This window comes from Ovis aries, chromosome 3 (genome assembly GCF_016772045.2).
Source record: "Ovis aries strain OAR_USU_Benz2616 breed Rambouillet chromosome 3, ARS-UI_Ramb_v3.0, whole genome shotgun sequence".
Lineage (NCBI taxonomy): Eukaryota > Metazoa > Chordata > Mammalia > Artiodactyla > Bovidae > Ovis > Ovis aries.
The window spans coordinates 63,006,372-63,018,475 of NC_056056.1; the positions used below are offsets into that span (position 1 = coordinate 63,006,372).

Consider the following 12,104-nt stretch of genomic DNA (forward strand, 5'->3'; position numbering starts at 1 on the left):
ACTTCCCTGGCTGTCTAGTGGTTAAGAATCTGTGCTTCCATTTCAGGGGGCATGGGTTCAATCCCTGGTTGGGGAACTGAGATCCCACATGCTGCACATGGCACAGACAGAAAAAAAATTTCCCAGGAGTTAGCAGCAGCAGTCATTCCTTCTATGTATTAATCGTTTCTATTATCTTGGAAATTAGAAATTATGTCCAGTATTCATATACAGTTTTATATGTCAAGTGCTCATATAAGCCTCATAATAACCTATCAGGTAAGTACATACTATGGTTGTCTCTATTTTCAGATGACGAAACTGAAACACAGAGAGGTTAAACAACCTGCCCAAAGTTACACAGCTATTAAGTGAGCAAGCTAGGATATGAACTGTCTGTCTGAATCCAAAGCCTAGAATTTGGAGCTAGAAGACATGGATTTGAACCCCAGTTCCACCACTTTCCAGCTTCAGTTTTCTCCTCTGTAAATGGGATTGATGATAACATCCACCTCACAGGATTTTAAGGGACAATATCTAATAACGTATGTGAAAACACTTTGAAAACTGAAAATGGTACATATGCTATGATAACTAATAAATATATCTATCATTTATATGCATAATTACAAAGTAGTAAGATTGAGTTTATGTAACTCTCTTCAATTATTTTCAGATACATTGTTTTATACATATGTTGTAAGTTTTGTATAGAGACTTAGTGTTACCAACTAATATATCATTTTATGTAAATAAACATGAAAATATCTGAGGACTTTATTGGGTAAATATACTTATATTTTGGTATTTTCTAATCATGTCATATATGTGCACATACATATTAATATATCTGTACAATGTTCATTGACATTATAGATCTTAGGTAATAATAAACATATTTGTGTGGGCCATAATATACCTGTATGTGTATATATGTATGAGTACATATTTCTCTGTTAAAGATGTAATAGGAAAACTAATGTCTTAATAAAATGAATTAAATTTGTTTGAGTGAAAGATTTTTCCCTTTGGAGTCAGTAAATTATAATGTGAGTGAATTTCAAAGGGATATTTATTCAGCAACTGAATAATATTTGCCTAATTTAGACAAAACAGAAGAAAAGTCCTCAGAATATTTAGATGAGTGGAATGTCTGAAATATGAGAATGTTTGAAACCAGTGCCACAATTTACATTCTGATACTAAGAATGACAGAAATTAGGGAAACCAGAATGTAGTAAAGAGCTTTTTTCAATAATTGCCTGTTAGTGGTATGTAATTATGATGTCAAATTTCAGCATTGCCAGCATCTGTTTACCTTTGTGTAGTTGATTGCCTTGAAATTATTTTTACTTAGTAGACTTTTAATCTAATTTTTTAGATTTCATATTAAACATTGTGCATATGAGATTTTCATGGTTGTGAGATTTTAAATAACCTAACATGAATGGAAATTCAGTTTGCATTTCTACCTGTTAATAATTAGAATTGAAGTTTTTTGTTTTGTTTGTTTGTGTTGCTGAAATTAGCAAGTGAATGATCATTCATCAATCAAAACAGAACTACAAATCAAATTAGTAAATTTGTTAATGGAGCTTTTCCATCTCAGATTTAAGAATTTAGTTCCACTGATGTATGAAACCCTTTTGAAAAAATATTCACACACATATTATAGGAACTAGGTAAATCTCGTCTAAATTCTCCTGAAAGCCAGTGCTGGTTAATAAAACAAACTGTTGCTCCAGAATTGATGTAAATCAGCATTGTATAAGTCTATGAGATATCATAATTTTCATTCCTGTTAAGGATATTGTCAAAGAGTCATTATATTTTCTTTTAAATTAACTTTTCAGGAGTTGCTCAGTGAACTACAAAAATTTCTGAAAGCTGAAGAAGATGAATTAGTTTCTGAAATTCCAAACCCACCTCCTAAGAAAATTCGACTCCAGGAACCAGAAGATCAGATTGATGGGATGGACAGTCTGAGTCAAAATGGAGAGGGAAAGCTCTCAGTGACTGAAGATGGAAGCAGTTCTTCCAAGAACTCGAATTTAAATGTATGCAATGTATGCCTAGGAATTCTTCAAGATTTCTGTGAAAAAGAGTTCATTAAAAAGGTACACTGGTTTTTTTAATTAATGTGTAATATATAAAGATTTTCTATTCTAAGGCCTGTATCCAAAGGAAGAATGCCATTCATTTTAACTTATTTCACACAAATGGATCATTGGAATATTTTCTTAATTTTTTTAAAAAATGAAGTCTACTATTCTCAAATTACCTTTTTTATCAACATGTCTGAAAAAAATCAATGAAGTATCTATTCATGTATTTCTGTTATGAGTGCTGTTTAATTGAACAAAATATGGCAGTTTCCCTTTTGCTGTTTAACATAGCTAAGGAGTTAGAGAAACAGTTCTTTTTGAGACTTCTCCATGTCTAGAAAAGATGAGTATTACAGCTTTGTGAAAGGTACATGATTGAAGGTGAGATTGCTTTTTGTTGCCAGGTGTTAAGAGTGCCTATTTGGCTTTATTTTGTTTAAAATACTTTCTGAATTATCAGGTGACTTAATAGAAAAGTATTTTGACATTCGATAGATTGTTCTGCAGGTGAGTCCTGGTTCTTTTGGTGCCTGTGATATCAAATATTTGATTTCAGGGTGTTTCTGAGAGTTTCCTACTCAAAGATAAAAGTTTAGAAGTTTTGCAGTGCTGTCTCTTGGACCAAAAATTTAAGTTATGAAGATTCTTATAAAATTTTCAGCAATTCTTAGAAATCTGTATAACACTTTTTTTATGAAATAAAAAATACTTTCTATGTAATACTTTTTTAGGTGTGCCAAAAGGTTGAGGCCTCTGGGTTTGAATTCACCAACTTGGTATTGTCAGTCTCCTTCCCACCGCAGCTATCTGTAAGAGAGGTAAGGTCATTTACATTCATAAAACAATATGTGAAGTATGCAATAGAATTCCTAAAAAATAGGGAAGTATAAATATTCCTTACCATCTTATGTTTTCACAATTTGTGTATTTATTGAATGACTGAAAGCATTATATTATTATAAATGTTTAATAATGTTGAGTGAATGAATGAAAAAAGGAATTATTGGTTCAAGTTAGTCTATCCCTCACAGGATTGCCATCTTTTTTAAAGGTCCTTATTCAGTAGCAACATTCATTGAGCGTTAGCTCTGTGTGAGACATGGTGGTCAAAGAGATTTAACCAGGACTTCAGAGATCTTTGGGGCTTCTCTCTCAGCTGGTAAAGAATCTGCCTGCAATGCAGGACAACCCAGTTCAATTCCTGGGTTGGGAAGATCCTCTGGATAAGGGATAGGTTACCCACTCCAGTATTCTTAAGCTTCTCTTGTGGCTCAGCTGGTAAAGAATCTGCCTGAAAAGTGGGAGACCTGGGTTTGATCCCTGGGTTAGAAAGATCCCCCGAAGAAGGGCAAGGCTACCCAGTATTCTGGCCTGGAGAATTCCATGGACTGTATAGTCCATGGGGTCACAAAGAGTCTGACATGACTGAGTGACTTTCATTACTACTACTACTACTCAGAGATCTTTGGGGCCAAATGTATGTGTTTTATAATGGTCCTAGGCTAAGGTCATTTTAATTTTGATGAGCCTTCTCTTCCAAAGTAAAATATAAAAAGGTGACACCTCTTTTAGTCAATGGAAAAATGGAGAGAAAGTACTTTATTTTAACTTTTTTCTTTAGTAAGTGAAAAAAATAATAGCAGGCATTATCGTAACATTCCTGTGTGTAGAAACTGATGTGAAAACAAAGCTATCTTTCCTAAAACTGTTAAATGTAGCGTAGAGAGAATGACCTCTGTAATCTTAACTTATAACGAGCTGTAAACACAACCATTTGTATGTATGAAGTATCTTTTCCCCAAGAATCCCAAAACTTCACCTTTCGTCTGTACCATCACTTTCTTTGGGTGAGTATGTTTATTAGCCATACTTCAACAACTTAAGACTTATTGAAGCTGAATAAATGATAGAGAAGAGGTGGGGTGTGAAGAAGAGGAGAGTGATTTTCAGTAGTATCTCTGCTGATGACAAGATAACAGAGCAAATGGAAGAGTAAAGGGGATGCTGATGTGATACCAAGGTTCATGAACACTTAAAGTGATTTTCTAGTCAGTCATCAATGCATTTCTCACTGATAGGTCCAATTCTGGTAGAGAAAAACAGACTTTGAAAAGCTAACTGATTCACAAAAAGTTTCAGTATTTGAGTAACAGAGATAGGAAAAGAAATGTATTTTCTAAGTGTGGTTATATATCTTGCTACCAACCTCTTCATCTGAATGTTTATATTTTTACATTAAAATTTGTAGTGTCCGTTTTTACCAAATATGTGATTTTTTAACACTCTTAACTTAATATTTGTTGAATACTTATGAAGTATTTATATTCCATATTAGAAATAGAAGATGCTTCTTTAAATAAAAAGTAGAATTATTCTTCATAAACTCTTCTTGCTTTTTATAATTGATTTTTAATCATTAAACTCTTAGCAGAAATATATAACTAATCCAATTATTGGGGAATTAATACATTAATACATTTAATGTATTAATACATTTCCACAGTTTAGTGTATAAAGTTTTTCCTTTGTATTAATGAGTAATATATTTTTACCCATATTTTCTTAAGAATGATAACTATTCACAAGTTTGCAGTATACTGTTTTTGCAACCCAGATATTTTCAGCAAATCATGTTTATGGTTCACTTTGTCATTTTCTTTTATTATTCTGTTTTGATACTTACTTTTATTGCTATCTCTTATTATTTCTTTGGACTTGAGTTATGTTTTATTAGCCAAGTGGGATATAAATTGCTTTTCAAACTAGTTAACTTATTTGTTACTCGACCCAGAAACTATACATCTTCAGAATATTCTCGTATTTTAAACATAAATTTTGTGCATCTCTATTGCCGTGTTTCTTCTATGTTGTCAGCTTAGATCTTATAAAACTTGGAACTTATTTGTCTATATCTAAAATTAACTATTAACCTATGTGCTATTCACTGATGCTGGTTATCTCATAATTCATGTTGGAATATACAATTGAGTCAGTTGAAATCATTCACCTTTTTCCTACTTCTAAAGAAGAAAATTATGATCACAGATAAATTGATTTGAAAGCAAATTATTTTTCATTAGCCTGGTAGTATTTATTATATTTTACAGAATAACCTAGGAAAGGGATGAGCTTAAATAAAGAATTTTTTTTAATTAAAAATCAAACTGTTAAATTTATATTCACTCTTCCATATTTCTGGCCCTACCAGTTCCTTTCTGGCTAAGCTATAGTTTTAGCTTATCATCATTATAAAAGCACTAATTTAAAAGCTCTGGAAGAAAAACTTGCATTTAGTATAATCACCATCATGTTCACTGAGTTTGGGAGAATATGGAGGGAGGGATGGAGTACAGTTCCTGTACATGTTTTCCTAGGAACTAGCTGGACTAGTTGGTCTGGTCAGGACAGTTACAGACTAGCATTGCTAAAGAGTGGAAAAACAAGTGATGAACTGACAAAAACACCTGTTAGACATCAAGTAAAACATGATAATGGAATAAATGGAGACCGTATCCAGGGATTCACAGAAGATAACAATATGGAAGCTAGTTGGATATAATATTTAGATGCTCCAAAGCCTTCATCAGATCAGATCAGATCAGATCAGTCGCTCAGTCACGTCCTACTCTTTGCAACCCCATGAATTGCAGCATGCCAGGCCTCCCTGTCCATCACCAACTCCTGGAGTTCACTTCATAACAGCATACAAAATTTGGATGATAAAGTTAGTTATAAGAGAAAGTAATAAATATCTCTTAGCTATCATGGTGACTTTCTGAAATTGGCCTTACCACTTGACTGTAACAATGGAAGGATTTTTTTTTTTTTTTTTGCAAGATTCAGATTTGTTTAAAGGAGAGATGTAATATTGCAATGTGGCAAGAAATTATGTACATGCATTGAGATCTGAGATCCTGCAAGTGGAAGGATGCTGAACACCCAGAGAAGCATAAAAAGAGAAACAGCATCAATGACAGGAGTGGAACTGTGTTGTATGTCCCTTGGTCAAGGGCAGAAGTGATGAGTTGCACACATGAAGAGAGTCATGAAAGTATGCAGTACTATGAGGGACTTTTGGTGTTAAGGCACTTGGTGGAAATCACAATTTAAAGCACATTGTCTTGACAACTTTTGAATTGGAACAGTTCACTTTCTTAAAGTAGTTGTTCTCAAACTTTGATGTGCATAGGAATCAGTTTCCTAGGCCCCATCCCCAGGGATTCTGATACAGTAGGTGAGTGGGACGCATGAATTTGCATTTCTAACAAGCTCCTGGGCAATGTTGGTGCTGCTATAAAGACCACATGTTAGGAACCACTGCTCTAAAGGATAATGGGGGAACTAATCTACTCCTAAGTGAAAAAACCTTTTAAAATTTGTATTCCTGATAGGATGGGAGAAGTAGGCGTAATTAGAATATATACTAGACTTTTGATATGTAGACTTCAAACAGTTAAGAAGAAAAGGCAGTCAAAGAAAAACTGGCGTAGGAATCTGGGCTGGAAAATAAAAGGATTGGGAAATTAAGAGAAAGTGCAATTCAGATTTTAGTTAAAGCCAGGTTATCCGTGTGAGTTCCCTGGCAGTCCAGGTATGAAGATTTGTGCTTTCATTACCATGGCCTGGGTTCAGTTCCTGGTTGGGGAACTAAGATTCTGCAAGCCATGCTGCTGCTGCTGCTAAGTCGCTTCAGTCGTGTCCAACTCTGTGCGACCCCATAGACGGCAGCCTGCCAGACTCCCCCATCCCTGGGATTCTCCAGGCAAGAATATTGGAGTGGGTTGCCATTTCCTTCTCCAATGCATGAAAGTGAAAAGTGAAAGTGAAGTCGCTCAGTCATGTCCTAGCGACCCCATGGACTGCAGCCCACCGGGCTCCTCTGTCCATGGGATTTTCCAGGCAAAAGTACTGAATGGGGTGCCATTGCCTTCTCCGTGCAAGCCATGAGGCATGACCAAAAAATAAAGCAAATTACCCCAACCAATAAAATAATGTTTAGGGAGAAAAATACATCCTGATGAAGAAAAAATGGAGGCTATCTTCTCTCACTTTCTGTGTGTGTGTGTGTATAAACATTTGTATTTATATATTTGTTTGACTTTTTTATTTGATAAGTTTCAGAAGTAATAAGACTAACCTAATGAATCGTATGTGTGTATTATCCAACTCCAACAGTTAATTTGTTTTTATTTTACCAGCCTGAGATCAATTTTTAAAAAATATAGAAAAGGTGAAGTCAAATTAAGGCAAATGTAGAAGGAGGCTTAGATCTATAATAATAGCAAATGGAAAAATGAGCACAAACTTGCAAGAATTGCTAAGGAAGACTCAGGGTACTTAAAGTTATATTTAGATCAACAAAGTGATGGAAAGGGGAATAGATCTGCTTTTTGATACTGAAGGTATACTGCTGATGCATGATATAAAGAAAGCAGAACCCTGAAGATCCTATTTTGTTTGTTAAGGAAAGTGAAAGTGAAGTCGCTTAGTCATGTCTGACTCTCTGCAACCCCATGGACTGTAGTCTGCCAGGCTCCTCCATCCATGGAATTTTCCAGGCAAGGATACCAGAGTGGGTTGTCATTTCCTTCTCCAGGGAAAATGACTTGCAAATGAAAAGGGTCGAATGGTCACTGCTAAGAGAATGAAAGCTCCACATGGTCAGTTCAGTTCAATTGCTCGGTTGTGTCTGGCACCCCATGGACTGCAACACGCCAGGCTTCCCTGTCCATCATCAACTTCCAGAGCTTGCGTTTGAGAATGTCCATCAAGTTGGTGATGCCATCAAAGCATCTCATCCTCTGTCATCCATTCTCCTGCCTTCAGTCTTTACCAGCATCAAGGTCTTTTCCAGTGAATCAGTTCTTCACATCAGGAGGCCAAAGTATTGGAGTTTCAGCTTCAGTATCAGTTCTTCCAATGAATATTCAGGACTGATTTCCTTTAGGATTGACTGATTTGATCTCCTTGCAGTCCAAGGGACTCTCAAGAGTCTTCTCCAAAACCTCAGTTCAAAGCATCAATTCTTCAGTGCTCAACTTTCTTTATAGGCCAACTCTCACTCCATACATGACTACTGGAAAAACCATAGCTTTAACCAGATGGACCTTTGTTGGCAAAGTAATATCTCTGCTTTTTAATATGCTGTCTAGGTTGGTCATAGCTTTTCTTCCAAGGATAAGTGTCTCTTTATTTCATGGGTGCAGTCACCATCTGCAATAATGTTGGAGCCCAAGAAAATAAAGTCTCCCACTGTTTCCATCGATTCCCCATCTATTTGCCATGAAGTGATGGGACTGGATGCCATGATCTTAGTTTTTTGAATGTTGAGTTTTAAGCCAGCCTTTTCACTCTTTTCTTTCACTTTCATCAAGAGGCTCTTTAGTTCTTCTTCACTTTCTGCCATAAGGGTGGTGTCATCTGCATATCTGAGGTTATTGATATTTCTCCCAGCAATCTTGGTTCTGACCTGTGCTTCATCAAGCCCAACATTTCACATGACTCAACCTGCATATAAGTTAAATAAGCAGCGTGACAATATACAGCCTTGATGTACTCCTTTCCCAATTTGGAACCAGTCCATTGTTCCAAGTCCAGTTCTAACTGTTGCTTCTTGACCTGCATACAGATTTCTCAGGAGGCAGATAAGGTGGTCTGGTATTCCCATCTCTTGAGGAACTTTCCCCAGTTTGTGTGATCCACACAGTCAAAGGCTTTGACATCATAGTCAATAAAGCAGAAATAGATGTTTTTCTGGAACTCTCTTGCTTTTTCAATGATCCAGTGGATGCTGGCAATTTTATCTCTGGTTCCTCTGCCTTTTCTAAATCCAGTTTGAACATCTGGAAGTTCTCAGTTCATGTACTATTGAAGCCTAAGTTGGAGAATTTTGAGCAATACTTTGCCAGTGTGTGAGATGAGTACAGTTGTGCAGTACTCTGAACATTCTTTGGCATTGCCTTTCCTAGGGATTGGAATGAAAACTGACCTTTTCCAGTCCTGTGGCCACTGCCGAGTTTTCCAAATTTGCTGGCATATTCAGTGCAGCACTTTCACAGCATCATCTTTTAGGATTTGAAATAGCTCAACTGGAATTCCATCACCTCCACTAGCTTTGTTCATAGTGATGCTTTCTAAGGTCCATTTGACTTTTCATTCCAGGATGTCTGGCTATAGGTGAGTGATCACACCATTGTGGTTATTTGGGTCATGAAGATCTTTTTTGTATAGTTCTTCTGTGTATTCTTGCCATCTCTTCTTAATATCTTCTGCTTCAGTTAGGTTCATACCATTTCTGTCCTTTATTGTGCTCATCTTTGCATGAAATATTCCCTTGGTGTCTTTAATTTTGTTAAAGAGATCTCTAGTCTTTCCCATTCTGTTGTTTTCTTCTATTTCTTTGCATTGATTACTGAGGAAGTCTTTCTTATCTCTCCTTGCTATTCTTTGGAACTCTGCATTCAGATGGGTATACCTTTCCTTTTCTCCTTAGCCTTTCACTTCTCTTCTTTTCACAGCTATTTGTAAGGCCTCCTCAGACAACCATTTTTGCCTTTTTCTTTTTCTTGGGGATGATCTTGATCATTGCCTCCTGTACAATGTCACAAATCTCCGTCCATAGTTCTTCAGGCACTCTATCAGGTCTAATCCCTTAAATCTATTTGTAACTTCCACTGTATAATCATAAGGGATTTGATTTAGGTCATACCTGAATGGTCTTGTAGTTTTTCCCTACTTTCTTCAATTTAAGTGTGAATTTTGCAATAAGGAGTACATGATCTGAGCCACAGCCAGCTCCTGGTCTTGTTTTTGCTGACTGTATAGAGCTTCTCCATCTTTGGCTGCAAAGAATATAATCAGTCTGATTTTGGTATTGACCATCTGGTAATGTCCATCTATAGAGTTGTCTCTTGTGTTGCTGGAAGAGAGTGTTGCTATGACCAGTGTGTTCCCTTGGCAAACTCTGTTAGACTTTGCCTTACTTCATTTTGTACTCCAAGGCCAAACTTACCTGTTACTCCAAGTGTTTCTTGACTTCCTGCTTTTGCATTCCAGCCCCCCATGATGGATGTTAGTTCTAGAAGGTCTTGTAGGTCATCATAGAACTATTCAACTTGAGCTCTTTGGCATTACTGGTTGGGGCATAGACTTGAATTACTGTGATATTGAATGGTTTACCTTGGAAACAAACAGAGATCATTCTGTCATTTTTGAGATTGCACCAAAGTACTGCATTTCAGACTCTCGTTGACTATGATGGCTACTTCATTTCTTCTAAGGGATTCTTGCCCACAATAGTAGATATAATGGTCATCTGAATTAAATTCACCCATTCCAGTCCATCTTAGTTCAGTGATTTCTAAAATGTCAACATTCACTCTTGCCATTTCCTGTTTGATCACTTCTAATTTGCTTTCCTTCATGGACCTAACATTCCAGGTTCCTATGCAATATTGTGTTTTATAGTATTGGATTTTATTTCCATCACCAGTCACATCTATAGCTGGGCATTGTTTTCACTTTGGCTCTGCCTCTTCATCCTTTCTGGAGTTATTTCTCCACTCTTCTACAGTAGCATATTGGACACCTAGCATTCATCTTTCAGTGTCTTATCTTTTTGCCTCTTCATACTGTTTTTGGGGTTCTCAAGGCAAGAATACTGAAATGGTTTGCCATTCCCTTCTCCAGTGGACCACATTTTGTCAGACCTCTCTACCGTGACATCAGTCTTGGTTGGCCCTATAGGACATGTCTCATAGTTTCATTGAGTTGGACAAGGCTGTGGTCCATGTGATCAGTTTGATTAGTTTCTCTCTTCCCTTTGATAGATAAGGATAAGAGATTTATGGAAGCTTCCTCATGGGAGAGACTGACTGTGGGGGAAACTGAGGGCTCAGTAAATCTTAATCCAATTTTCTGTTGATGGGTGGGGCTGTGTTCCCTCCCTGTTAATTTGGCCCAGGCCAAACTATGGTCACTGTGAGGATTGTAATGGCGGCCTCCTTCAAAAGGACTTGTGCATGCACTGCTGTTTTCAGTTCCCCTGACCCCTCAGTAGGCCACTGTCGACCCACACCTCTGCCAGAGACTCCTGGACACTCACAGGCAAGTCTGGCTCAGTCTCTTGTGGGGACTCTGCTCGTTTCTCCTGGCTCCTGGTGTGCACAGAGTTTTGTTTGTGCCCTCCAAGAGTCTGTTTCCCCAGTCCCCAGTCCAGATTGTTAAGCATTTCCAAATGGGTTCAGGTGTTCAGATCTGGATGAATTACATTCCAGAATAGATTGAGAAGAAACTTGCAGCCTCTATGACCATTGAGAGGTTTCAAAAGCAGATTTTCCAAATGTCTGGAGACAGATGAGGGCAGTTGTAACTTTCCAAAGCTAAGGAAAGTTGGTTTTGTTACCTACCAACTGGTGACCTTGAATCTAAAAGCCCGGCAAGATTCTAGATCAGAAACTAAAGAGTAAATTGTGGACAGTGAGGATAAGGAAAACTTAGTTGAACAAATTCACTAAAGTCAAGTCACGTCTGTATTATTTCTTGCATTTGCAGTCTAGTGGGACTGGTTTGTCTGTGCGTGCTCAGTTGTGTCCAACTCTTTGCAACCCCGTGGGCTGTAGCCTGCCAGGCTCCTCTGTCCATGGGATTTCCCAGACAAGAATATTGGAGTGGGTTGCCATTTCCTTCTCCAGGGGATCTTCCCGAACCAGGACTGGTAGAACAGGGGAATGCAGTAGCACCTGTATGACTGGGACTAGGCATTTGATCAGGTTTCTTTCCCATGGTAACTTCCTAAAAAGTGGCAGGAAATGTGACCAGGATGTGAAAACAGTTGGGTGGATTTTGGTCATACCCAGAAGGAGCTGATTAATGACTGGTATCAGACTGGATGTTTTTCCAAAGGTGCTCTGCAAATCAACCACTTGAAACTCACTTTAGGAAAGATGTCAAAAACATGGTAGGCCTTGTCTCAGACCTCCTAAATCATGATCTCTAGAGAGGGGTCAGAGAAGCCCCTCC

At 37.3% G+C, this 12,104-nt stretch overlaps 1 protein-coding gene across 8 annotated transcripts in view; it reads left to right on the top strand.

Moving 5' to 3' along the window:
* The window catches only part of PUS10 (pseudouridine synthase 10), a 79,214-nt gene that overhangs the window by 5,708 nt on the left and 61,402 nt on the right, over positions 1-12,104 (top strand). For 7 of the 8 annotated variants that reach the window (XM_027966799.3, XM_042246113.2, XM_042246114.1 and 4 more), the window contains exons 3-4: positions 1,833-2,096; positions 2,816-2,902. In XM_027966799.3, coding sequence (XP_027822600.2) covers positions 1,833-2,096; positions 2,816-2,902 — 351 coding nt within the window. Of the gene's footprint in view, positions 1-295; positions 525-1,832; positions 2,097-2,815; positions 2,903-12,104 lie in introns of those variants that run through there. The other variant, XM_027966800.3, reaches the window with a different exon arrangement.